Source organism: Mauremys mutica, chromosome 1, assembly GCF_020497125.1.
Source record: "Mauremys mutica isolate MM-2020 ecotype Southern chromosome 1, ASM2049712v1, whole genome shotgun sequence".
Classification (NCBI taxonomy): Eukaryota; Metazoa; Chordata; order Testudines; family Geoemydidae; genus Mauremys; species Mauremys mutica.
The window spans coordinates 109,378,216-109,405,087 of NC_059072.1; the positions used below are offsets into that span (position 1 = coordinate 109,378,216).

General features: G+C 39.4%; 1 protein-coding gene across 2 annotated transcripts in view; it reads left to right on the forward strand.

The window, feature by feature from the left end:
* The window catches only part of IPO8 (importin 8), an 80,046-nt gene that overhangs the window by 38,191 nt on the left and 14,983 nt on the right, over nt 1-26,872 (forward strand). For both annotated transcript variants that reach the window (XM_044990676.1, XM_044990684.1), the window contains exons 8-21: nt 1,103-1,187; nt 3,664-3,798; nt 5,983-6,082; nt 7,840-7,916; nt 10,790-10,906; nt 11,570-11,659; nt 13,625-13,790; nt 14,369-14,529; nt 15,406-15,531; nt 18,237-18,303; nt 19,007-19,132; nt 19,625-19,722; nt 20,389-20,484; nt 22,006-22,226. In XM_044990676.1, coding sequence (XP_044846611.1) covers nt 1,103-1,187; nt 3,664-3,798; nt 5,983-6,082; nt 7,840-7,916; nt 10,790-10,906; nt 11,570-11,659; nt 13,625-13,790; nt 14,369-14,529; nt 15,406-15,531; nt 18,237-18,303; nt 19,007-19,132; nt 19,625-19,722; nt 20,389-20,484; nt 22,006-22,226 — 1,665 coding nt within the window. The remainder of the gene's footprint in view (nt 1-1,102; nt 1,188-3,663; nt 3,799-5,982; nt 6,083-7,839; nt 7,917-10,789; nt 10,907-11,569; nt 11,660-13,624; nt 13,791-14,368; nt 14,530-15,405; nt 15,532-18,236; nt 18,304-19,006; nt 19,133-19,624; nt 19,723-20,388; nt 20,485-22,005; nt 22,227-26,872) is intronic.

The following is a 26,872-nucleotide window of genomic DNA, read 5'->3' on the forward strand; positions in this document are numbered from 1 at the left end:
CCTCTGATTTAGAAGCTAGAAACTCCAAGTTAGGGCTTTTTGTGGAAGCCTAACACTTTCTATCCCTGTCCACCATCCTTCTGTTATTAGGAATGCATTTACAATCATGAATATTAGAGCAGCTTAGAAACTTTTCACATCAACTGAACATTTAAAATAGAATATATTTTATACGTGTGATGGCTCTTGTTTTTCCTCTTTGAGGAATGAACATTTTTATATGCATGCTATTATTTTAAACATCAATTTCCATTTGAGTGTTTCATCTGACAGTCTGTAAGCACAATACTATTGTTACCCTGCTTAGTGAAGGGTGCAGTGACGTTTTTGAGGAACCTTGGGCTGGCAGGGGCTGAGATTGCTTCGAAGGTGGTGCAAGCTAGTGCTTTGCTACCATTATCTTTCATAAATAAAGCTATTAGTTTGTTACAGTAAATCAAAGTGATGCTCTGATTATGGAGAAAGGCAAACATCACAAATTTATAGTTTTTAATTTTAAAAACTCAAGTTGCATTATTTTAAGCAAAATATGCTTTTCCAATAAAACTGTTAAAAAACATATAATTGATAAAACTGGTGTTCTAATGCCTATTGGTCCGATTCTGAATGTGGATCTGCTACCATGTGACAAACCAGTAGCTCTAATTTGAGTTCCTGCTCTCCCAGGCTTCAGTACAGTCCGGTTTCACTTGCTAGTTCTCAGTGCTTCCAGTAAAATTCATTCAGCTTTTCATCACTGCATCTGCCTGCCCGTGCTTAAATTCCGAAATATCAACGCATGAGTATTAAAAACAAAACAAAAAACACTATGGAATTCATATATCCTGTGACAAAAATGCAACTTTAGTTATTGGTTACAAAACAACATTGTACTTTGTGCATAGGTAAGAAAAATGGGGAAATGGATCATTGTGTGGGATATAATGGCCTAGAATGATGTTTGTGGAAAGAGATTATTCAGTGTATATATCTCTGGTGAAAGATGAGTTCTGCTTCAATGGCTTTTGTATGTTTGCAAGCTTAATCAAGGACTATGTTGTCCTGGTAAACAGAAAACTTTGCTTCAAAAGTGTAAATACCTGTTTTCTTTTTTTGTTTAAAGGTATGGAAGTCCTGGAAATGTAACAAAAGAATATTTTGAATTTTCAGAGTTCTTCTTAAAAACCTACGCAGTGGGAATCCAACAGGTAAAGATGTTGTTTCTTGAATCTGAATTAGGATAACTTCTACAGAACAACCAAGGTGTGAGCAACCTTCCTGTAGCGTCTTCATATAAGACATAGCACCCTTTAAAGAAACCACAAAAAAATGGTCAAATACACATCGTAATCAATGAGAAATGGCTTGGAACTCTTGTTAGTAATGATATTTCCATCTTGGGAGAAGTAATCCAAATTGCAGTGATGCAAAAGGAGGGAAAAACCTGAAAATCTGCAATGCTATAAAAAACATAAGAGCAATAGGCAGGAAATGCTAGTAAAAAGACTGATGCAATTTGGGCTGGTTATATAGAGGCATCACAGCAAAGAAGGTCTTATTTCCAGGTCATGCTTCCTGCATGGTTCTGCTGCAACTAACCCTGCAATACTGAAATCTGTTCTGGATGTGTCATTACCAGGAAGACATAGGCAGATTGGAGGGAGTTAGGAGCTGATCGGAAATACTCAGACGGAATGATTTTCCATTGGAGAATGCAGGGAGGTTTGATGGTTTGATTTTTGACAAAGTTGCATTGGAAAAACGTGCAGATTTTGAAACTGTCACTCTCCCTAGTGTACTGTCAGCTCAGCAGCTGAAGGTTCTGGGCTCCCAGCTCTTTGCCAGCCTGCCTGAAGAGCTGACAAGGTGTGAGCAACCAGCTCAGCTAGGGCTTTTACCTGGCTCTTTCACAGCTTGCCAGGAGGACTGCAGAGGAGCTGGAAGCCCTGAGAACTATGACTCTCAAACTCCGAGGCTCCCAGCTCAGTCAAGGCTTCCAGACTCCCAGCTCACCTTTGGCCCACCAGGCGAGAGTACAGGAAATTCAGAGCCTGGGAGTCCCAGCTCACAGCTCCTCAGCAACCTGGCCTTCCAGCGTTCGCATCTCTGGTGCTGCCTGCCAGGCAGACTGCCCCAGAGTCTGGGCTGCCTTCCCTTTTATAGAGAACTTCAAAAGCTTTGGTCAAAATCAGAATGAAACCAAATATTGAAATCTCTGTGAAATGTAATTGCCTTTCTCTGCACAAAAAAGGTTGAGATTAAATGTGTAAGCTTGGCTAAAAAGCCCAGTAGAGAGAGGACATGATAATTCTATGTACGTTTGAAAGAGCTAAACATCAAAGGAGATAAATTATTTCAGAGGTACAATTTGAAGTAATGGATGAAACTGAAAGAGAAACTGTCCTGTCACTTGAAATACTTAAAACTTAGACTCTCTAAAAGACTAGGAAGTGTACCTTGGGGAACAATTTGCCTTCTAAGGCAAATGGTCTAGTTGATCTACATAGGTCTTTTCCATTTCTAGCTTTTAAGTTCATGATTCACCACGCTTCTCAGATGTATTGAGGCTGTAGTGAAACCATAGTGCTAAGTATTCATTATATATTTATTGCTTGTTAAGTGCTAACATTGTGTCAGTGACTGTATGAGATACAGACAGTTCCTGCCCCAAAGAGCACGTAGTAGAAATGACAAATATAAGACCCAGCTCCCAGGGAGCCCTAGAGGAAGGTATATGTTACAAAATATGCTACAGTGTGTTTACTACTCTACTAGGAAGAATTATTATGAAACAAAACTACCCTTTTGAAAATAAATGACCAGAGAATATTTTGTGATTTGTGTACTTGCCAGTTCTCCATCCTTGTTAACTCATAATAGGTGTCCTGTCATTATAGTGACCTACTGTAAATATTTTCTTCCTTGCAATATACACAGAAACCTCCTATTTATAGAAGAATACTGTGGAATGAAAGGTCCCAGTTGTTGCAATGGATTGCTGTTCTAATCAAAGAGAATGCATGGGATCTAGTATGGTGTTTTTCAGAGTTTGGGTCGCAACCCAGTACTGGGTCGCGGCATGTAAGGCACTGGGTCACCTTGCTCAGCACCCTAGTGGCTCCGGTCAGCACCGCCGACCAGGATGTTAAAAGTCCTGTCAGCGGTGCTGCTCAGCTAAGGCAGGCTACTGCCTACCTGTTCTGACACTGCGCTGCAACCTTAATGAAGTCACTTAGAGCTCAGTTTTAAAATTTGGATTTCTCAAAATTTGGCACCTAAATTTTAGTGACCTAAATCCTCTGTATAGATGTAGGTCCTACCTTCAGTTACTGAAGTTTGAACATATAGCCCTTAACATCTGTGCTTTACTTTTCCCCATCTGTAGAAATGAAGGCATAACTTACTCCACTGAGTGCTGAGACTTTTTATGCCCCAATCATGCAAACACTTATGCATGTGTTGAATCTCACTACTGCTAGTAATTCTGTTGTGGGAGAATTCCTGGTAGTAAAGGTTCGTGGTCTCAGAACTTCAATGTTTAAATTATTACTGATGTTTGGATAATACAGGAGCTTCTACTTAAATGAAATTGACCTGTCAAAATGTCTTCACTATAAAATGGTTACATTGTGTGTTAAAATCTTCATGCTTCATTAAAAATAAATAAATTTACTATTCCCTTAGGTTCTCTTAAAAATCTTAGACCAGTACAGGCAAAAAGAATATATTGCTCCTCGTGTCCTTCAGCAAATCTTAAACTATCTGAACCAAGGGGTCAGTCATTCTGTAACTTGGAAGCAGATGAAGCCACACATACAGGTCAGTGCAAGAACACAGTCATAAACATTTAAATAACATTATTGGCATGAGCTGTAGTTAAGACTTCTGCTTTTATGAAGGGGCTTGGAGAATCTCTCTCACTGCAGTCAGTCTGGAAAAATAGTTTTCACAGAGATGTACTTGTTTGTTACTTTATTTTTCTGTTTACCTTTTGCCTTTGTTGCAGATATTTGCATTTGAATAAGAGCTTTTCACCTCCCAGAACAGCTTTTTATTTTTCTTGATCCTGCAATGAAGTCATAATCTTATGTTTTTGATTACTCAGTCTTTTGCCTTTTGGTATGTTTCCTGGAAAGATACTGGAACAAATTATTAAACAATCCATTTGTAAGCACCTAGAGAATGAGAGGGTTATAAGGAATAGCCAGCACGGATTTGTCAAGGACAAATCATGCCAAACTAACCTAATTTCCTTTTTGACAGGGTTAATCACCTAGTCGATGGAAGGGACACTGTAGAACTGATATATCTTGATTTTAGTAAGGCTTTCTACACAGTCCCACATGACAGTCTCATAAGCAAACTGGGGAAATGGAGTCTAGATGAAATTACTGTAAGTGGGTGCACAACTGGTTGAAAGACCATCCTCAGAGCGTAGTTATCAATGGGACAGTCAAATTGGGAGGGTATGTCTAGTGGGGTGCCACTAGACACACCCAAGCAGGGATCAGTACAGTATTAGTCAATATTTTCATTAATTACTTGGATAACAGAATGGAGAGCATGCTTATCAAATTTGTATAGGACACCAAGCTGGAAGGAGTTGCAAGGACTTTGGAGAACAGGACTAGAATTCAAAAGGATCTTGACAAATTTGAAAATTTAATCTGAAATCAACAGGATGAAATTCAAATGAAGACTAGTGCAAGGAAGGAAATATCAAATGCACAACTACGAAGTGGGGAATAACTGGCTAGGTGGTAGTACTGCTGAAAAGGATCTGGAGATTATAGTGGATCACATATTGAATATGAGCCCACAATGTGATGCACCTGTGAAAAATGCTAGTATCCTTCTGAGGTGTATTAACAGGAGAGTTGTATATAAGACATGGGAGGTCATTGTCCCAGTTGACACTGGTGAGGCCTCAGCTGGAGTCCTGTGTTCGGTTTTAGGCACCCCGCTTGAGGAAAGATGGGAATAAATTGGAGGGAGTCCAGAGAAGGGCAACAAAAATGATAAAGATTTAAAAAGCCTGAACTAGGAAGAACGGTTAAAAAACTTGGCCATGCTGAGTCTTGAGTAAACAAGACTGAGAGGAAGCCTGAGAACTGTTTTTCAAATATGTTAAGGGCTGTTATAAACAGGATGGTGGCAATTATTCTTCATGCCCACTGAAAGTAGGGTAAGAAGGAATGGACTTAATCCGCAGTAAGGGAGATCTATGTTAGATATTAGAAAAAACTTTCTAACTATAAGAGTAGTTAAACTCTGGAATCGTCTTTGAAGGGAGGTTGTGGAATCCCCATCACTGGAGGTTTTTAAGAACAGGTCAGATAAACACCTGTCTGGGATGCTCTAGGTTTACTTGGTCCTGCCTCAGCGCATGGGGATAGGCTTGATGACTTCTCGGGATCCTTCCCAGTCTTACATTTCTATGATTCTATGATTGTAACTATAGATATTGAACATTTTCTGCACTGTAAGATAAAGGAAGGGAAGACAAAACTGAGAGAATGAGCTCTTGTTTAACCACTTCTTTTGTCATTAGAACACATGGAAAAAGCTAAAGAAAATGATTTTCATCTCCATATTTTGTTTTCCTATCATAAAGTCCCCATGTTTAGTCAACTTATCAGAAGATCAATCCCATGAGTATTAGGAAGATGAGGGGAAAGTAAAAGATCTACTCTCATCTTAGTGCCACATTGTGAAATCCTCCACAGAATGATATGTTCTGCTATTATTAGATTGTGCCCTGCGGTATATTTTTTGTGTTGTACTGGAGTATGGTGGAGTCAAATTTATTGCTGCCTTCTGAGTCCTTTGAAAAACACGATGTGTGTATTGTAAGATTATCCCAGTCAGTAAAAATAGTTTAAGAGGATTAGTTAAACTAACTTTATGAAAAGGTACAATGCAGTGTAGACCTTTTGAGTGGGGGGAAGCTATACTTGAAATATGTTCTGCGCACTTGAACATATTTGATTTCTCTGCTTTTAGAGTATATCTGAAGAAGTGATTTTCTCCCTAATGTGTTATAAAGATGAGGATGAAGAGCTGTGGCAAGAGGATCCATATGAGTACATTCGCATGAAATTTGGTAAATGTTTGTGCTTAGTGTTTGCTCCCTGTTTTTGCTGTAATTGTGCATTATAGATCCCTGAATTACAAAACTGTATTCGCCACTATGCCACTGTAGTTGTATCTTCACCAGAGTTCGAGGGAGACTCTAAAAGTGAAGTGAATTGTTCTTTAAAGCCTAAGTGGGAATAAGCTAGTTTTGTCCATTTAAATAATGTGTTATATTTATCAGATTGGCTCTAGAAAGGTTTCTTACCCCTTCAGACCAAGCTTGATTGTTCACTTTATTCCTGCCTTCCTCCCCTTGCTGCTTAGGCACCTGATGCATGTTTTCTTAGATTCCCCCATTTTGCTCACTTAAACACACCTTTAAAGCCCAGTACTGAATCACTGTTATGCTTAGACATGAGACCCTATTGTAAGGCAGTGCAAACTCTAGTTGACCAAAGGGGGCTTGACATACTCCATCCCTGTTGAAGATCGGTACATTTTGAGTGCCACTTATTTGTATTAACATTTTTGAAATAATTAGAAATATGCATTCTTTCAAAAGACAAATGTAGGAATTAAAGTATAAATTGCATTGGGCCATATTATAAATCCCTTATTCCCCTTTCAGGAGTAGTCCTACTGGAGAATAGGTTTTTTTTGTTTGTTTTGTTTTTTAATAGTATAGGAAATCCTGTTGGAAAAGTCCCCAAAACTAAGCATCACAGAGGGAATTAAGGTTTAAAAAAAAAAACTGGTTAACTTTTGGCTAGCATTTTATTAAAAAAATTGTCCTTTAGATTTTCTTGGAATAGTAGAAAATAAAACCTAGAAAGAGGTACTGTAGAACAATGAGGCATCATAAGATATTAATATTCAGGGAGCAGAGGTGTAGCCAAGACTTGAGCATCTGAATCCAATTCTTCATGGACAGGCATTTAGTTCTGATTTTTTTCTTATGTAGCTAAGGCACTTAGGCTTTGCATTTTTCATTTGTAAAAGGAAAAAAGAATGAAGTTTAGGGAGAAATACTCAGGGTGGGAAATTCAGTTCTGACAGTATATTTAATATTCTTCATCTGTTATGACTTACTTGGGCGATACCAGGAAAAATAGGAATTGCCTTCTTATTTCTAGACCTCATTGATTATCCCATCTGTTATCTGATGCTGCAAATGTAGCAATACTTTGCAAAACAGAAGAATTTTATAGGGTATACAATACACTTACAGTGTGTTTCGAGGAGGATTAATTACAATCAAGGATGTAAAAAAAAATTCAGCTTTTTTTAGTTCTTTGGTATAGCCATAGATTCAAGAGTACCCTAAATTCAAATACATTTAGATTTAATGAAGTTTTTCATAAGGTCTGTAACTTTTTTTCTTTTTAGTGACATGAAACCATAATGGACTTCACCAGTATACACATGGCACTGCAGCATATTGGTGCTGCTACTGTAAATGTCATCATTACAAATTTTTCCGCCATTTACTACACTGTGATATCTTAGATACCACAGAAAAAATAAGTCTCTCAAAAAGAGTGATTGATATTTGGTATATTGGGAAGATAGTTGACAAAATAAACACTGGTCAAAGGTGATCGAAACTCAGTTATCATAGTCCAGAGCATGAAGAAGAACATGAATAAATGTAATGTTCTTTTGTCACCCTGGTTCTGTGACATCCATCCAAGGCTCTTGCTCTAGATATATTTGAAAATGATCTGTGAGAATTTTATTATTAAATTGTACTCAGTGACTGAAAACACTTTCTTTAAACATTGTTAGATGTGTTTGAGGATTATGCATCCCCTACAACAGCAGCCCAGAATCTCCTCTACACTGCAGCAAAGAAGCGAAAAGAGGTACTGAATTATTCTTTTTTAACAAATTATTCTTTCTTTAAAAGGGCATCTGTCTATCTCAAATGGTTCTGTATTATCCTCAAGCCTTGAAGAACCTACCCTGCAATGAATGAGTGCTATCAACTTCCATGTAATCAAAACTTCAATTTCTATTTTTAAACTAAGTTTCTAGTCATTATGGTTGCAAAGATTCACCTTCCAGATGTGAACTGAGTGTGAACAGATGCAGTTAATGTCTTCCCAAGTCTGCAGGCAGACAGCCCCAAGGTCTCTGGGGCTCAGAGCTTCCTAAGCTACAGCAAAGGGAGAAGTGGACCTGATTCACGTTAGTTTTTCACTGTTGCTATTTAGAATCCTGTGGGCAGCAGTGAAACTGATGAGAATCAAGTTGGTTTCAGTCTGCTGTTCCTTGGGAAAGCTGTGGACAGGAGCAGAAGAAACAGGCATGAGAGTTACTCACTGGGGAGGAAGACCCCAGACAGTAGGAGAGACCCCTGTACACCATCACCGTGCAGCAGCCAGGAATGCTCTTGGGTAGCAAGAGAGAATACTTCTCCCTTCCAGCAGCGAGAATCGAGGGATTCAAATGTATTATTTACCTACTAGCCAGAGGTAAATATGGCAGACTGTTCTTAGAGCTTGCTTACAGATAGCACCTTGGTAGGAATCCCAACATCCTCCCCATCCCAACAGCTAGGTGGTGGGTTGATTTCTCACCTAAATGTTGCTTCTGAACAGCAAGAGTGTTCCCCTATTTTCATATCAGTCTTTGGCTAAGCAGTTTAGTCTTTTGACTACAAGATATGTGGTCATGTTCTCAACACTGTGTGAGAGAGTGGGTAGCAGCAGATGAAGGGAGTGGATAGAAGAGCTTGATGATATATTAAAAAAAATGCTATATTTAGAAAGAAGTTGGTGGGAGAGCTAACAATTTATAGAAGAGAAGGTAGGGAACACAGTGTATGGAAAAAGACACTGAAAACAGCCAAGACCATGAATTTTTATAGGGAGGGAGAGAAGGGGGGATGGAAAAATAGCATGAAACCTGGAAAGGATAGAAGGTATGAGGAAAGCAAGAGAGATGGAGTAAGTTGCATTTTAAAGTGTATTAAGTTGATTGGCAGTGATGTTCACTATGGTGCATGATAAACAGTATATGACTATTTATATTCCCTTAAATGGCAAGGGTTATGGTTTTATGCGGTATAACAGGACAAGTATTTTCCTGGCCAAGTACTCTGGTCTTTCAGACTGATAGGTGTATGAGTAAATTTTTCAAGCTCTTACTATCTTTCTAGAACAGTTGGCTGGAAATGGATATGAAACTTTTCTTTGCCCACAACCTATTTCTTTAAAAAACAAAAAAACAAAAACAAAAAAACCCACCTTTTAAGGCAACATTAAGACTAAAAGTTTTAAACATAAATCAAGACATTCAAATGCAAAGCATCTCAGAGACAGGTATACTTTCTCATGTTGCACAGATGCATTTTTCATTGTTAGTTAATTTGTTAAATATATATCTTACCAGGCAAAAAACTTCACTGAGTTTCAGTTAAGGTTGTAAATATCTGTCAGTTAGGTAATGAAAAAGCCTTTGAGACAATGTTGTAGTTTTCTTAAAGAACACAGGTATTATCCTGAAAAGTCTGTTTAGGTTAGACTGCAATGAATCAAGAATTAAAAAACGTAAAGATGCAGTATTAAGGATAGACAACCAACTTTGTCTCTGCCCCTTCCTCTGACCTCCCTTTTTGTGTAAGATCAAACAATTTGAGTTTTTGATATATACTTCAGTGTGCACTTTTGCTCTGAAAAGTGACAGCAAAAATGCCACCTTCCTGTGGATCTGCTCGTTTTGTTTATTCAGAATTCTCTCTTCTGACTTTAATGACTAAAGTACACAGCTAAGATGAAGTGAGCTAAATTTGATTCCTTTGTCTGCATGTTTGTTAGAATTATTTACTAAGTTCTGAACAGTTGAAAGGGAAGGGGGTGCAAAAGTTTAAATGAGGACCTAACTTTCCAGCAGAAGTTCCATTATTTTTGGTGACGTGTGAGAAGGACATAAGCCAGCCTGGCCCTGAATGCCCAACTTGACTTTGCAGGGCTAGTAGTTAGAATAAAGCACATTTGATACTGGAAGTCATTTGAGACACAATAAATATGAAGCGTCTGGCTGCTGTTTCTATAGTCAAACCAAGTCTGCAGCTCTGAACACGCAAAATCTACTTTCTTATATAGACTATGATCTTTCCCCTCACCTGCCCGAACGTGGTTCCTTGCCTGCCACCATCCCCATTGTAGTAGTCTGCATTGGGGTCTTTATTTCATGAAGTCTGCAAGCATATAATATATGTGAAACCACATTAAATGAACGATTCTGCCAATAGACCTTTCCAAGTCTTGTAAAAACCAATAGATTGGTTGTAATCTGGAGTTTCTAGACCTCGCTGTTCTGGAATTTATATAGAACGAATCAGAAAAGAAATTGGGAAGATATTTAATAAGTGAGATTACTGCCTTGTGTGAACCCCTGTATCTCCAAATCACCTCTTGTACATTTTTTTTGACACTTCAAAGAAAATTAGCTCACTTATGATTCGTAATGTGAAATTTCCGGCAGATGCATCTATTTTTGACAAATTTGAGGGTTGTGATTAAAAAGAGGCTTATAATAGGGCTTTCCACATTAACTGGAAAGAGATTGCCATAATACATTATGGACAATGTGGGTTAGTTCACATTGGTACTATATGAAAGCTCTAAGTTCTTGAGTTTTCAAACTTTAAAAGAAAGATGTTAATAAACAGATTTAAATAGTTCACTGACACCACATCCTCCATTTTCTGTTTGTATCTTACTATATTTAGGTATTACCGAAGATGATGGCATTTTGCTATCAGATCCTCACAGAACCAAACATTGACCCTAGAAAGAAAGACGGAGCATTGCACGTGATGGGATCTCTAGCAGATATTTTACTAAAGGTAAATGGATGAGGGCATACAGTATGTGTATGATCAGAATCTGTTATCAACTGTCCTTTTTAATTTAAAATGTTAATTTTTAAAGTGTGGCTAGCCCGGAAGCACACTTATGAAGTCTGTGAAGTGATTTTTGCTGTAAAATACCAATCTGAAGTTCTTCTTAAAAAAATAAATTAAAATTACTTCAACCACTTCTTTCTCTTCCCATTTTACAATCAGCCCTTTCTGTCAGACTACCTGCCTTGTTACAGAACAGTTCCTTGTGCTGTCCTGCTTTACTGATGAAATGGGACCATGTTACAAAATATGTTCCAGCAACAATTGGAACCTTGGACACACTGATTACCATGACACCTGTCCATAGCAAAAAACAGCTCCTGGACTTATAGGCTTCTTCTGGTTCTGTAAATAATGTTTAAAGTGTTCCAGCAATATGTTGTGTAGCCTGCCAGCCTCCCATTCTTCAATATGTGCCTCTTGCTCCCACGTCAAAATGCCATCTAGAAATTATTCTACATATATTAATGGGATAGAAATAATTCATGTGAAGGCAGAGAATGGTTTTATTAGTCCGGATTTTACAGTTAATATGGGTTACTGAATAATACAGTATATCCAAAAATAAAGACTGCTCCAAAGTTAATGTTTTGTTTATTTCAACAGAAGAGTGTATTCAAGGATCAGATGGAGCTGATGCTACAGAATCATGTATTTCCATTGTTCATGTCTAACCTGGGGTATCTCAGAGCAAGAGTAAGTTCGCCAAAGTTTATAGACTGCAATATGTGTCAGATTATTTTCTTTTCAGGTTTATTTCACTCTGAATAACAGACTGAAATGTAGCAGTTCCCACATGTCTCAAACAATAATTTACTTCTCAATTTTATCTGAAATGATATGCAGTAAAACTTATTGATAGACATTTGAAATTCTAGGTGATCCATTTCTGTATGGCTCACTTTCAACTCACTATTTTGATCAAATTGGGAAACTTGAGCACTGGAAATATGGTAATCTCTGGAGGTCCTTATATGATCATTATGTCCAGTTTCGGGCACAACACTTCTAAGAAAAATGTGGATAAAGTGGAGAGACTCCAGAGGAGAGCAACAAAAATAATAAAAGGTTTAGGAAACCTGACCTGTGAGGATATGTTAAAAACTGGGCATGTTTAGTCTTGAGAAGAGAAGTGTGAGGGGGGAACTGATAAGCCTTCATATAAGTTAAGGGCTGTTAAATCTGGATTGTTCTCTATGTCCACTGAAGGTAGGACAAGAAGTAATGGGCTTAATCTGCACAAGGAACATTTAGATTAGCTATTAGGAAAATCTTTCTAACTATAAGGATAGTTAAGAACTGGAATAGGTTACCAAGTGAGGTTGTGGAATCTCCATCACGGGAGGCGTTTAAGAACAGGTTAGGCACGCCTGTCAAGGATGGTCTAAACCAAGGTGGGCAAACTTTTTGTCCCGAGGGCCACATTTGGGTGGGGAAATTGCATGCAGGGCCATGAATGTAGGGAATGGGGCAGGGTGTTGGGGTGCGGGAGGGAGTGCAGGGTGTGGGAGGGGGTGCAGTGTGCAGGAAGGGGCTTGGGGCAAGGGGTTGGGGCGGAGGAGGGGTGCGGGGTGTACGAGGAGGCTCAGGGCAGGGGGTTGGGATGCAGGAGGGGTGTGGGGTGCAGCAGAGGGCTCAGGACAGGGGTTCGGGGTGCAGCAAGGGACTCAGAGCAGGAGTTCAGGGCGCCAGGAGGGGGATCAGGGCAGGGAGTTGGGGTGCAGGAGGGGTGCGGGGTGTGGCAGGGGGATCAGGGCAGGGGATTGGGATGTGGGGTGCAGAAGGGGTGCGGGTTCCGGCCCGGCACCGCTTACCTGGAGCGGCTCCGGGGTGGCAGTGGCGCTGTGCCGCTAAGGCAGGCTCCCTGCCTGCCCGGGCCAATGGGAGCTTCGGGTGTGGAACCCATAGGCGAGGGCAACACGCGCGCGCACACACACACACACACACACACACACACACACACACACACACACACACACACACACACACTCTCTCTCTCTCTCCCTCTCCCTCTCCCTCTCCCTCTCCCTCTCCCTCTCCCTCTCTCTCTCTGCCGGCCACTTCCAGGAGCGGCACGGCACCACAGAGGTGGCAATCCCACAGGCTGGATTCAAAGCCCTGAGGGGTCAGATCTGGCCCGTGGCCCATAGTTTGCCCACCCCTGGTCTAAGCATACTTGGTCCTGTCTCAGCACAGGGTGATGGACTAGATGACCTCTCGAGGTTCCTTTCAGCCCTAAGGAAGTTTTCAGAGAGCAGTTAATGCTTCTTTGAGGATGGGCTGGGTTTAATCCCTAAGCTCTTCCCCCCCCGTGCCCACATGAATCAATAATGCGTGATTAATTTTCCTGCTAAGTGTACATCTCGTTGCCTAGGAAGAAAACTTTTAAAAAGTAAATCCCAAGCTCTCTTGTTCCTGATAGAAGTTTAGTATAACAATTACAGTTATATATTGAATCTATAGATGTTTGGGGAAAGGAGCAGAAGAACCACTGTAGTGTGAAACCTGCAGGATATGTAGTATTGCATGTATACTCTGTAAATGTGCAAACAAAAGAGCAACAATTTAAAACAGATTAAGAACTGTGAGCATGTAACTGAAATTCTTTAAAGAATTCTATAACTACAGTAGCTCCTGACTTGCTTTCTTCTTGTACGACAGTCCTGTTGGGTTCTTCATTCATTCAGCACTTTGAAATTCCACAATGAACTCAACCTAAGGAATGCAGTAGAGCTGGCAAAGAAGAGCTTGATTGATGACAAGGAAATGCCTGTCAAAGTAGAAGCTGCCATAGCTCTTCAGGCATTAATAAGCAATCAGGAGCAAGGTATGCTACAACGGTTCATTGAAGTACATACTGATTATTTTCCCTGCCTAGATGACATGTTGCTATAATTTGCTGTGGATGTACATAAACAGTTTCTTGCATTTAGAGATATAGATCCCTGGAACACTTAATCACATTTAGATAAGATAATTTGCTCATTAGCTACAATGTACATCATGAAACATTGGTTACAGATTTTTCTGACAGGTTTCTGAATAAAAGGAAACTGAATCAACACAATTCAGTTAACAAACCGAATGGCATCTTATTTTTTAACATTGAATTGAAACAATGGGTATGTTTAGGGCCAAATACTAGATGTGCATGTCTCTCATGGAAGTAGATCTTTTCTGTGGACAGAATTCTAAGTGGTGGGAGATGTCTAAGTATATATATTATGTAATATGTTTGTATCTAAAAAGTACACGCTATTAGACTGACTCAACTTTTACTTGAAATGAATTGTTTGAAGTGTTTTTGCTTAAGAGAACAGTAAGGGTCCTGATAACTGAGACAGATGGTATATTTGTTTTTATGGAAAGTTGATTTTTCCTAATTTTGTTTTGTTGTCTTATTAGCAAAGGAATATGTAAAGCCGTATGTCAGGCCTGTTATGCAGGAGCTGTTACACATCGTTAGAGAGACAGAAAATGATGATCTTACTAATGTTATCCAGAAGATGATCTGTGAGTACAATCAGGAAGTAGCTACCATCGCTGTTGACATGACACAACACCTGGTAAGAGACAGTAGAACAATATTGTAGTCACAGTTATAGGCCTAGCTTATTAAACATTGTTGCAAGCTTGTTTGGTTTTTTTAAAGGGACACTGTCAGGTTTAAAATCATAATTTTAAAAAATTCCCACCTATATTGCTTACAGCTTTTTTGATTATTTAAAATAAAGACTCTTTAAAATCTGATTAGCTTTTCACTGTTTATTCTGTTTCCTTTTGGATTTCAGCTTGGATGATGAAACTACACACGTCATCTAGTTTGTTCTGTTTCAATTCTAGTCTGTTTCACCCTGTGCCTATTCATGCAGTAGCATGATGGCATCAAATTCTGATCTGCATACACTGCATGTGTTAGCTCCCACATAAGCTGTTTTCACTGATGTTTTTAAAACACTTTACTGAAAATCTATCTATCAATAGTAGCTCTTGTAAACCACCCCTCGCCCCCCCCATGTAAATTTTGGGGTTAAACTACCTGACAGTTTCTCTTCAAAAAGTTAAACCTTAGTCCTTAAAATTACAGTAGTTTTGACTGTTTTGATAGCTGTTGCTGTTCTAAAGAAGCCAGGATATTTAATAGCTTTGATTATTTAACTTAAACCTAACTGTGGCAAGTCACTTATCAGAGGAGGGAGGAGAAGGTTTTTTCAATGTTCCAAACTTCCCCAGTTCCCTTACAGAAGTATCAGGCATGCCTCTCACCACTGGTGGCTTCATCACAGATGTTTTAATAATTTGAGGACACCGCAGCCACTTCGTTATAAGTCAAAGGGCAATCCCTAGTTTCCTACGAGGCAAGCTGGAAGTATGAGTTACCTCTAGAATATCTGTCTGTTTACTCTTTTCTTTTCTTCTTTTTTCTTTTTTTCTTTTTTAAGGCTGAGATATTTGGTAAAGTTCTTCAGAGTGAAGAATATGAGGAAGTGGAGGACAAGACAGTGATGGCAATGGGAATCTTACACACCATTGACACTATTCTAACAGTTGTGGAAGATCACAAAGAGGTGAGATGACTCTCAGTTCACATCTAGTCTTCTCTCATTTTATTCATCACAACAAGCAGTTTTATGTATATATTAAATAGCTTGATTTGAAAAGAGCATGTAATAGTTATGTAGCTTGGTGTATTAGGATCAAGTGATCCCTCTCAGTAAACATGAATGTAAAGCTCAATGTAAAATGCTAATTTTCAGTTGTCCAGTACTCATCTTTAAGAGATAATTGACATTTTTGAGGAAATAACACTTAAGCCTTTACTACAGCAAATCTATTACCAGAAAATGTTACAGACTGTTACAAATACATTTTAAGCTAAATTCTCCCCTGAGAATGTTTGTTATAATTCACAGTAACTGCAGTATGATAATTATTGGTAATGGCAACTTTGATGTTGAACTCAGCAGTTACCTGGATGGAATTGATGGATCAACATATTATTGTACTGCAGGATGAGTTCTAGACTTTATATATTCATGAGCTATCTGCAGGAGGAACTTTTTCCCTAAAGCTCAGCTTAGGGTTGCCTTCTGCTTTTTTCTGATTTTACAACTGTGTCGATTGAGGTACAAAGGAGGTCAGTTGACTTGCCCCAATGTCACATAGTTGTTGGGTAGTTCTGAGCTTAGCTGGTATTACCGCACGAAGATGTTTTGTCCTTGATCTGTGGTTTTCAAACTGGGGTATGCATACCCATGGGGTATGTGAGCTCTTGTCAGTGGGTACGCAAGAAAAATGCTGAAATGGCAGACAATGCATTTTATTTAGTACAGAGGATTTCAAACTGTGGGGTACGTCACCCTAAGGGGGCATGAAGGGACATTGGGGTGGGGACAGCTCTGCACAGCTGGGCTCGGGGACGGAGTGCCACCTCCACCCCATGACTTGCTTGTGGCAGGTCTTGGGGAGGAAGTGCTGCCTCCACCCCCTGATTCACCTCAGGCCAAACCCCACTTTGAATTACAATTTTTGGTTGTGCCCCCCCAACCCTGGGGTGGCCCATTGAGGTGAGTCGGGGGTGGAGGTGGCGCTCCCTCCCTCAGCCCTGCTGCACAGGGCCTGACACCCCCCCCCCCAATGTTCCTCTAGGTTTTTTTGAATGTTTGAAAACATGACCCTGCGTGCCTCTCACCACTTGTCACCTGTGCGTATCTCAGATGGGGTAGACCAGGGGTAGATACGGTAGACCAGGGGTCGGCAACCTCTAGCACGCGGCTCGCTAGGGTAAGCACCCTGGCAGGCCAGGCCAGTTTGTTTACCTGCCGCATTGGCAGGTTCAGTGGACCACGGCTCCCACTGGCTGCGGTTCGCCGTCCCAGGCCAATGGGGGCGGCGGGAAGCGCCGCGGGCCGAGGTTGCCAACCCCTGCAGTAGACTATTCGGAAAGGGGAACACAGCCTAAAACGTTTGAAAACCACTGTCCTAGGTCATGCTGCTTCCTTGGTTATACAAGTTCTCATCATAAGAAGTAAACCTATTTTTGAGACATATCAGTCATCTGACAAGAAATGTCTGAAAAGATTTTCTTGGTGACCACTGCATTTCATCTAAGATTTCAAAGCATCTTCAGTTTTTCATAAAAGAGCTTTTTCCATCTTTTAAGAAATAGAATGGAAACTAGGATCTAAAATGAGCTTTAATACTGGTAGCTTGAAATACTGTTCTTTGGGGTTTGTTCTGCTTTTAGTCTAGTGGGCATCTATGTTAAGTTAGTCTTTTTGTGAGAACTTAGCAGCTCACTGTTTTGTAGTATGCAGCACAAGATAATGCTTAACACTTTATCTCAGGATCTTTTACACATACATGAACGCTACAATTTAATGCCTTTTTCTGGAAATAGGCTATGGTCAAGATTTGAAAAAGAACCTAAAATTAGACTCTTAAATCTGTATTTAGGCACCTAAAGAATTGGCCTGACTTTCAAAAGCACAAGATGCTCCATGGGACTACCTGTGCTTAAAGCTGAGCATATGCTCAAGAGCTTTGCTAGACTGGGGGCAGAGTCCTCCACACATTGCAGGCGTGAGTCCTTAATGAATGTGTCTGTTAATAAAATTAAATGTCCATGTTTGTTGGTTTTATGTAGGCTTCTAATGTGGACCTACACTTCTCTTTTGTGACTCTGACAGTTTTCACCCCTAAAAACATTCTCCCTGCCCAACAACAATAAAATAGCTACTCACAGTAAAACCTGCTCATTCCAGCAAATGGCGCCCTTTTCCCCAACGCAATCATATACTGTCTTCTGAGAAGTTCGGTATGGGCCACAGGCAGGAACATCTTTTCTTTTTTCTTGCTCTTTTTCCCTTCACCCCATTCCTTTTCTTCCCTCCTATATGTTTTTTGTGCAGAGGTCTGTCTTCAGACCCTTTGGATGCAGCAGCTGGAACAAGGGGGTGCTCTTCAAGTGTGACAGAGCTTTCAGCTAGTGTATGGGTAGCAACCATTAGTTAGAAAGTATTACAATGATGATCAGTCTGTTAAGTAAGCAGTTCTAAGAACGATATTCGGGAAAACTAATTTTTAAAATAGCTGAGTACTTATAACTGAATGTGTCCCTGTAACATTCTGATGATAGTTGAAAGCGTTTAAACCAGGATGGAAACTCTCTTTTCCTTGAAAGAAGTGCTTAGTCAAACCGAATTAATCAAGTGGATGGATCAAGTTACTCTGATTGTAGCTTTTTAAATAAACTGTCTTATTTTTATTTCAGATAACTCAACAGTTGGAGAGCATTTGTTTACAGATCATTGGCCTCGTTTTGCAGAAACACGTAATAGGTATATGCAGAAGCTGGCTTTTTGAAGTATCCAGTTTGTTTTATATGGCAGAAAAAAGTTACTAATGAAATATTTTTAAATCTAACAGAGCAAATAGTACTGTCTTCCTGCCAAGTACTTTGTCAGGATTTAAGTTCAGGCTTGAATAAGCCACTTCTCTCAGGACTAAAGGAAGTTCATTTTTAGTTCTTATTTGTGTATCCTGAGCTCCTGTTTTCATGTTACTAAAACTACTACATTCAATTGCATTAGTTTCTGTGTATTGGAGCACTGAAAAGCATCAAACTCAGTTCCCTATAAAATTTTAACTTGATTTGAAATTAAGGGGAAGTGACCTTTGGTTACATTTATGCTCCCAGCAGTTCCATATATTAAAAAGCTTCAGAGTTTTATGGCAAAGCCTGTAAATTAGAACAAATCCTTAGAGAATGGAAAAAAGTGTGAACATGTTTTAGAAACAATTTCTTTAGTTCATTGGTAATGCATTTTTTCAATGCTTATAAGAAACTAAATACAGTGTGATGCCTCTTTTTTTGGAATTTTTCAGTCCATATTCTTCAGTCTCTTACTATATAACATTTTACCTTTCCAAAGCTGTCTGCTCATTGCTGTATGGCCTGAGGGCATGTGTTTGAGAGATTATGGTATTTGCAAGCAAAACTTCTCTTTTACAGACCCCTACCTCAAATTTTCTTCTCTTCAGAGTTTTATGAAGAAATTCTCTCCTTGGCATACAGTTTGACGTGCCAGATGATTTCCCCCCAAATGTGGCAGCTTTTAGGTGTTCTATTTGAAGTTTTCCAGCAGGATTGCTTTGAATACTTCGCAGGTATGACTGTTCCCCAGGCTGTAGTGTATTGTAACTGTTAGCTTTTTGAAGTTGCATCCGCAATCTTATGGAGTTACTTCCTTTTAGTCTGTATTAGTGAAAAGAGCATGTGCTTGAGCCTTGTTGTGAACACCCCAGTCCAACATGGTGAGCTAATGCCACTGTTCTTTGCTTGGAGAAATGTGGCCGAATAAGTCAACTTTACACATTGTAGTAAGTCCACAGCTCAAAGGAAAATCCTAAAAATTATGGAACGATCAATTCGTTAGCTAAAATGTAGTTATGTCTGTTCTAATTCTTTTTCTCTATCTATATTTAAAAATCCCATCTTGCAAAGCCATCTGCTAGCACAGATAGCTGTATGCAGAAGCTTTAGGACTCCTGTCATGTTCAGGGGTCCAAACTAGTAGATCCCATTGCCGGGTCAGGGCCTTAATGGTTAGAGTTTTGGGGGTTTTGGTTTTATATAAAATCTTTTCTTGTTTTTTTTAGATATGATGCCTCTCATGCACAATTATGTGACCATCGACACTGATACTTTACTGTCTAATCCAAAACATTTAGAAATCATTTACACTATGTGTAAAAAGGTAAGACTTGTATTCCTTGTCATAGTCCTCACCCTTGATGTTTGAGCACCAAATATTCAAAATAAGAGTGACCAAAGCTTGCCAGTTGGTGGTTGTTGATTGGTCAAGGTGAAAAGATAAGCCTTAGCTCGGTTCCCAGTGGACACATCACATAAACCATTTCCACAATTGTAACTGATCTCCTCCTCAGAGAGGCCACGGTTTAAATGGACATGGGAATTGAATTCCCCCTTTCATCCATGAAGCATGTGGATAGACCATTATGGAAGAAACTTGCCATGCTGTTGCTCATGTTGTACCTGTTCTGTGTAAAACAGGATTTCACTTTGCCAGACTATTAATCTGCCATTATTCACCAAAACTGAAATCACATAGCAGAAAATACCAATTATCAAGGATACTCATAATAACTTTTAAAATAATTTTTTCTTCAAGAAAAGGACAAGCACTGAAATGACATAATGGAAAAATGTTAATATTTGTAAAGAATTATATGGATTTTGCAAACTCTAAGGTCACAGTTTGAATTTTCCAGTCTTGTGCTCCTTCACCATGGTTTCTTATATGTACATCTCTCCATACACATGCTCTCTCGTGTGTCTATGTGTATTTTCACAGCAGATTGCATACAATGTTGTTGGGCTGAATTATCATTCTTGTTGTTAGGTATTAACTGGAGATGCAGGAGAAGATGCGGAGTGTCATGCAGCCAAACTTTTAGAAGTAATTGTTCTTCAGTGCAAAGGGCGGTGTATTGACCAGGTAATATATTACAAACAGCCTTTTATAGATTTGATGCTGTGTAAACGCTTCAATATAAATGCAACCAGATTCATAGGAGTTTAGTAGATGAAAAATGTAGATTTAAGGAACAAATGTAGGAAATCAGATATTCTAAATGGAATTGTCCTCCAGCATACTGACTGTGCAGAGTGTAAATGAGTTCAAGAGATTTTTTTGGATTTGTTTCTCATGGAGGAGATTAAAGGACATGGCATCTTGAAAAAGCAAGAAAATAGGATTAAAACTGAACAATAAAAAACTGGTACCTTGGGTAGGATTCTCTTTCTGTTTCCTAAATTTTGTCCTGATAGCATTGCTTTGTTGCGAATTGAATGAGAAATTTTAATACATTGCTATGATTTAGAATTTAATCATGCAAGTCAAACTACTGGAGTTGTTTCCCACAGCAATATGAACTCAGATTTTTTTTATTATTAGTGCTGCATTTTGAATTGCCGTATATGCTGTAAAATCTATAACTTAGTATTTGCAGTATGGCTGGATTGTGGTTGCTGTGAGTACCGTAACTATAAATTTCCTGGATCTTTGTCTACACATTTTCAACCACTATCTGGAGCAGTGTATTTTTCACATTAAGGGCTAAATTCTTCTTTGTTATTTTTGTGTAAAGCCCCAGCTCTGCACAGCAAGAACAGATTGTGTCCATTTGTTCCTGGACCCTTACATTTACTGGATAATTCTGGAGTTAATTTAACTGAAATTAGTAGAATTCCACTCATGTAAATCTGGAGTAATTGAAGGGAAAATTTTGCTCGGAATTTTTTTTTAAATGAGAAATCTGAAAGGGGTGGAATTAAATCACATACATTTTCAATGAAATTAATGTGTAAAAGCGCCACATCTGTGTTAATGAAATGATTGCACATTGAAATCAAAACTTTCTCCCTTGCTCATAAAGATGGGATATACCTGCACCTTCTTATAGGGAACTGTTTATTTCATAATCTAGCCATACAAACTTGCGCAATGCAAATATCTGAATAACCATACTCTTTGCAGACTTTTGTAAGAAGTTTTTCACCATACTTTGTTACAATTTGGCAAAATATATATTTCTTGCTGAGGCTTATGTACATGCCTAGTGAAGCTTTAAAACTAAGAAGTTTTTGATTTATCTTAGGACAAGAATATATTTGAGCTCTTTTCCCAAAGCTTGAAAATGCCTTTTATACACTCTAAAACAAATCCTACCAAATTTCCCCAAAATATTTTACCTTGGTGTTGAGATTAGCCATAACTTTTAGTCCAAAGGGTAATTGTTTTAGAAAGCTTTATAAGCACGCAAACAGAGTCTTAAGGTGAAGGTACACTCTTGCTTTTATATTGGGAAATGAATATACTGTACTATTATGAGCTACAAGCAGATTTCCAGTTGACTCTTTGTCTTCAGCAGGTTCGAGACTGATAAGTGCTTTTAAATTGTCATGCAAACTGGCAGTGTTTTTAACATTTAATTTTTTTCCCCTCCTGTGTCCCCAGTGTATCCCACTCTTTGTAGAAGCTGTGCTAGAGCGATTAACTCGAGGAGTTAAAACAAGTGAGCTTCGTACCATGTGTCTTCAGGTTGCCATAGCTGCCCTTTACTACAATCCTGACCTACTTCTGCACACGTTAGAGAACATCAGATTTCCACACAACCCTGAGCCCATCACAGCGCAGTTCATAAACCAATGGATGAATGACACAGATTGTTTTCTTGGGCAAGTATTAAGTCTTTTTCTTAAAATCCTTGTTTATCATTTCTTGGCAGCAGATTTCTGAGCTTGTTTTGAATCCCTAGTCACATTGATTGAAGAAATTAAATTCCAAAGCTAAGTTGAAATAACAGTAACCCACACCAAAAAAATCTAAGTGCTGTGGTGCAGTTAAAGGTTACCTGCACGTATTAAGTATTTCTTTTCTGTTACATGCTGAGTAGTATCCTGCATAGCAAGTATAAGATGGCATTGAGCACTTTATCAATTTTAGCCTCTCAGGTGCCTGAGGTTACAGAACATCTGCCTCTGCATGAGACTGCCCAGTATGCACTGTGCTGGGGATCTCAGTCACTGAAGTATAGAACCAACCCAGCAGGATTTCAGGGAAATGATTGGGTTTTTTCTGAGTATGTGGAGTGTTTTATACAACTTCTTTCTATTCTAAATTTTTAAAGTGCGCTGAATGTAGTGTGAGATTTTTTTTATTTTTATTTTTTTAAAATAACCCAAACCATCCCCAACCAAAAAAATCCTCTACTCTGTTCCTAGTCATACTCCCCCCGCCCCCTCAAAAAAGAGGCTGGCTGGCTTCATGAGTCAAAAGGGACTCCACGGTTGACATTACCAACATAGTGCGTACTGGGGCATCTCAGCGAGATGTAGGTATCTGCAATCATTTGTGACCCAAAAAGGCAAAGTCTAACATCCATTACATGCTGAATGGCTTGCGCCCTTAATTCAGGACATTTAGCACATAATATTTTTGAAAGATAATGTTTTTTCTAAAGTTTGTTGAAGCAGTGGTTTGTGTGGAGCCGATTGTTTTTCTTAGGCAGTTATTGGCTAAATGTTGGGCAGCATCTCACCGTGAAAGTCATTCTGATCCAAGATTGGAGATATAATTAGCTTTCCGAGCCAATTCGTTACAACACTGTAGTAAAGTCTTAGTACCATATGTAGTCTGGAAAAAATACTTAGTTTTGGGGGTGTCCTCTAGGACCCCACACTCATTCTTCCTCCTTTTACTTGGAGTTTTTCCCCAAGGTCCTTGCATTGCTTTGACCCTCTCTCCTAGCTGAAACCCTTTAGCGCTGCTGTCAGCTTCAGCCAGAGAATGTGTACATTATTGGCTGCAGTGGCTGAGCTGGTGCAGGGTGTGTTGAGACAAACAACACAAACAGTTTTGATTAACACAATACATATTGCACCTGGGTTACTTTGGTAGAGGCAGGTGGGGCATAACCAGAAAACAACTGAGAGGTAAAATGTCTCTTGACATTCCGGATGCTTGAAAGGCATATGCCACATGCGTGTAGAGTAGGTAGGTTTATCTCTCTCTTCCTCTTCTTTACTTTTTAAAATGTATTACTTAAAGGACACAGTTGGGAAGGGGAACAGTTTGTAGGCTGCAGCAAAGCAGGGAAACCCAACATTTCTCAGAGGTTTTGGTGAACTTCCAGGTCCTGTGTGCACATTTTGCCAATTGAACCAACACTGCCAGCATAGCAATGTGGCAGAGAGGTCAGTTGCTGCAGTATAATTTGGCTATAGACAGGTGGAAAATCTCATCCTAGTATTGTCTGTTAGGTAATGGTTTAGTTAGGATTGGTTGGGGAAAGTAATATAGCTTGAAAGAAATGTGAAGTGCGTCACTTACAAAGGTTGCTTGAACTGATGATTGAAAAGTAGGGCGGATATTTTTTGACGATGTTGGCAATCTCATATTAAGGAATTCATATACATTTCTTATAACATATACATGGCCAAACACTTCTGTATGTCAGTTTGGAAAGTTGAGAATCTCCTCTGTCCAATGGTATAAAGCTCCAGTTTCTTGCTGTGCTGGATTACAAGGCATTGGAGCTGAAGCCTGTCACTGGTCTAAAGCCTTGACTGCCAAGGGGGAGGGATGGAGAGTGAATTCCGTACTTCAAGAGAAAAGATGGATAGGTCTCTTCTTCACGTAACTGTCCACATGGATCCCATTTCTGGTTTGCACATGTCCTGGATGCAGGAGGGAGATTGGGTTCTTCTGGCCAGCAATGTCCACACCAGCACCCTGGATGCTCTCACTCCCCTTCCTTAACCAAGGACATAAGGGGCAGAGCAGTTCCAACCATCCCTCTGTTCCTTCAAACAGCTTGTGCTATGTCTCCTTTTATTGTGCTCTATACAACTTAAATCTCTTTCGTATGTATAGTTAGTATATTATAGATAGCATAAATTGTTAGTTTTTCTGGTTATTTTTATGCCTGTTGGCTTAAAACCCCCTAAAGCATGACTTGTTAATGTTAGGGACTTCCCCAGTACTGGATCTAGCTTCTGTGGCTGAAGCAAAGTCTGTGGGGTTCAAAACTTGCCCCTCCTTGTGATGCTCTAGTTCCACTGAAGGATGGTCAAATGAAATGCCTCTTTTGCCTTGAGGGAGTGGGTAGCTCAACAGATGTTGAATTTTATCATTCCTTTTTAAAAAGAATTCAGAAGGCAAAAGAGCCTTAAACTCCTCCTCCTAGAGCATTCAATGGGAGCCTCCTTAGAACTGGAGGAAAAAGGCTCTAATAGGCTTCATCCCTGAGTGCTCCTGTTAGCCATGTTAAATTCCAAGTCATCAAAGGCTTATCTCCCGTAAGAAAGATTCCAGACCACAGTGGACCTTGTCAACCACCTGCAGGCTCATTCAAAGACATTCATAAGAGCATGGCTCATGCTTCTGAGTCATATGACTTTCTATGCCTACATGATGTAGTTTGCTAGACTTCAGCTATGCTTCATGCAAGGATGGTTAAAATCAGTGTATTTGCCAAGCAAACATCACATGGCCATGCAGGAAACAATCCCACAAGAAGTTGTGTCCCCATTAAACTGGAGGAAAGATGCATTACAGGTGTTTAAGGGAGTACCCTTCTCCTCCCCTCTGCCAACCAAGACTCCGCTCAGGGATGAGCAGCTCATTTAGAGCACTTACAGACTCTGGGCGTGTGGTCTCAGCAAGTAGCTCATCTGTATGTAACTGTTCTGGAACTCGGAGCATGCAGAGCGTTCCTTTCCTCTCTTCAGGGATCTGCAGTCCAAGTGCTGACAGACAACATCACAGAGGGCGGAGCAAGTCATCTCTGCTCTGGCAGGAAGCTGTTCGGTTTTGGACTTGGTGTATTACTATAAAGAAAGTAACTGTTCTTTTAGGTTTATTTAAAAATACGGTGACTCTTTGGAGCTGCTAGTGACTTGGAGTGCTAGAACTAATCTGTGGGGGTACAGGGGTTGAGCTAAATTAGACTGCCCTGTATAGATGAAGCATAAATAGAGTGTATCCCCTGGATATTGCACATTTGTGGGTACATATTTGTACGTATATAATGTGCTTTGTTTGGATTGTTTCATGTAGACTGAAATATGTATTGTGTAGTTATTTAAGATTGAATTAGAGTGAGGGTGGTGAAGAGACCTGTAAAACCCTCTGTACGTGTGTTATTTGCCATCTTTTCCTCCATGGTCTGAAATTTGAATGAACCATATTTTGCATGCTCAGTGTTTACTCTTCCTAGTAAAGATTCTTCTACAGAAACTAAAGTGAAAAGGAAAACTTAATTTTGGTTTGGACATGTGATAAATCAATAGTTGAATTCTCTAAAAGCTGAATAAGAATGTTTAGTTGATGAATAGGAATCATTTGACTTCAAAAGAGCTAGGATTTCACTCATAATCTTTCAAAAACTGATGATTTGTATTTATTTAAGCAGAAGATCTGATATAGGAAATTCAGGCTGGTCCAAACTCTGTAACCTAAAGGAAATGGCTAATTAGCTGCAACTCCAAAAGGAAATGCATTGATGTGACTGAAAGAAAATTGATTCTTAACACGACAGAGGCAGCTAATTAGTATAAGAAAGTCTTGCTGGTTTCTCTTTGAATTTCCTAGGATTCAATTTAAAGTAGAAAAGATCCTTTAGCTCCTTCTGTTTATTACTGAAACAAGCATTTGTGGGCTACAGAAGGGCTTGCAGATTACGAAGACTGCACACAACATGTTAAAAATAGACGTGCCTTATGGTAGTATGTTGTGCTTCCATTTGGGGAACAGTCTGGATCCTTAGCACTCCAGGCTGAGAGTGCTGTTCAGGTAGCAAGGAAAGTGCATGTGTGGTGGAAGAGTGTTTTACATTGCTGACCAAGTGACTCAGGATCAACACTAGCGAACACCTCAGGGAATTTTGTCCAGGCCACCTCATGCAGGTGGAAGGATTGCTTCAGTCTGGGCCTGTGGTGGGGAGAGACTAGATGGATGCTGGAGCTTCCTTCCCCACTACAAAAAATATCCTATTTGGTTTGTTAAATCTTCTTGATACTTGATACAGACTCAGCATAACAGACTGCTGAACTTTGAGTAAGATGATGACTAATTCTGCTATTCATCTGTGGCTGACAGGCAGAAGAAGCAGTTCTTCCTTTGTCTCAAATTCACTAAAATTGGCCTAGTGCCTGAGTTTCAACTATCCTTCTGGGACCTCTAACACCACAATATATTTCAAGAGCACACATTCCTTCTTGCAACTGCTCATTTAAATGCTTGAAAACATAGGGAAAGACATATTCTATATTTGTGAAAGTGTTTGGGTTAGCTCCTAAGTATTACCATTTAAAATGGATTT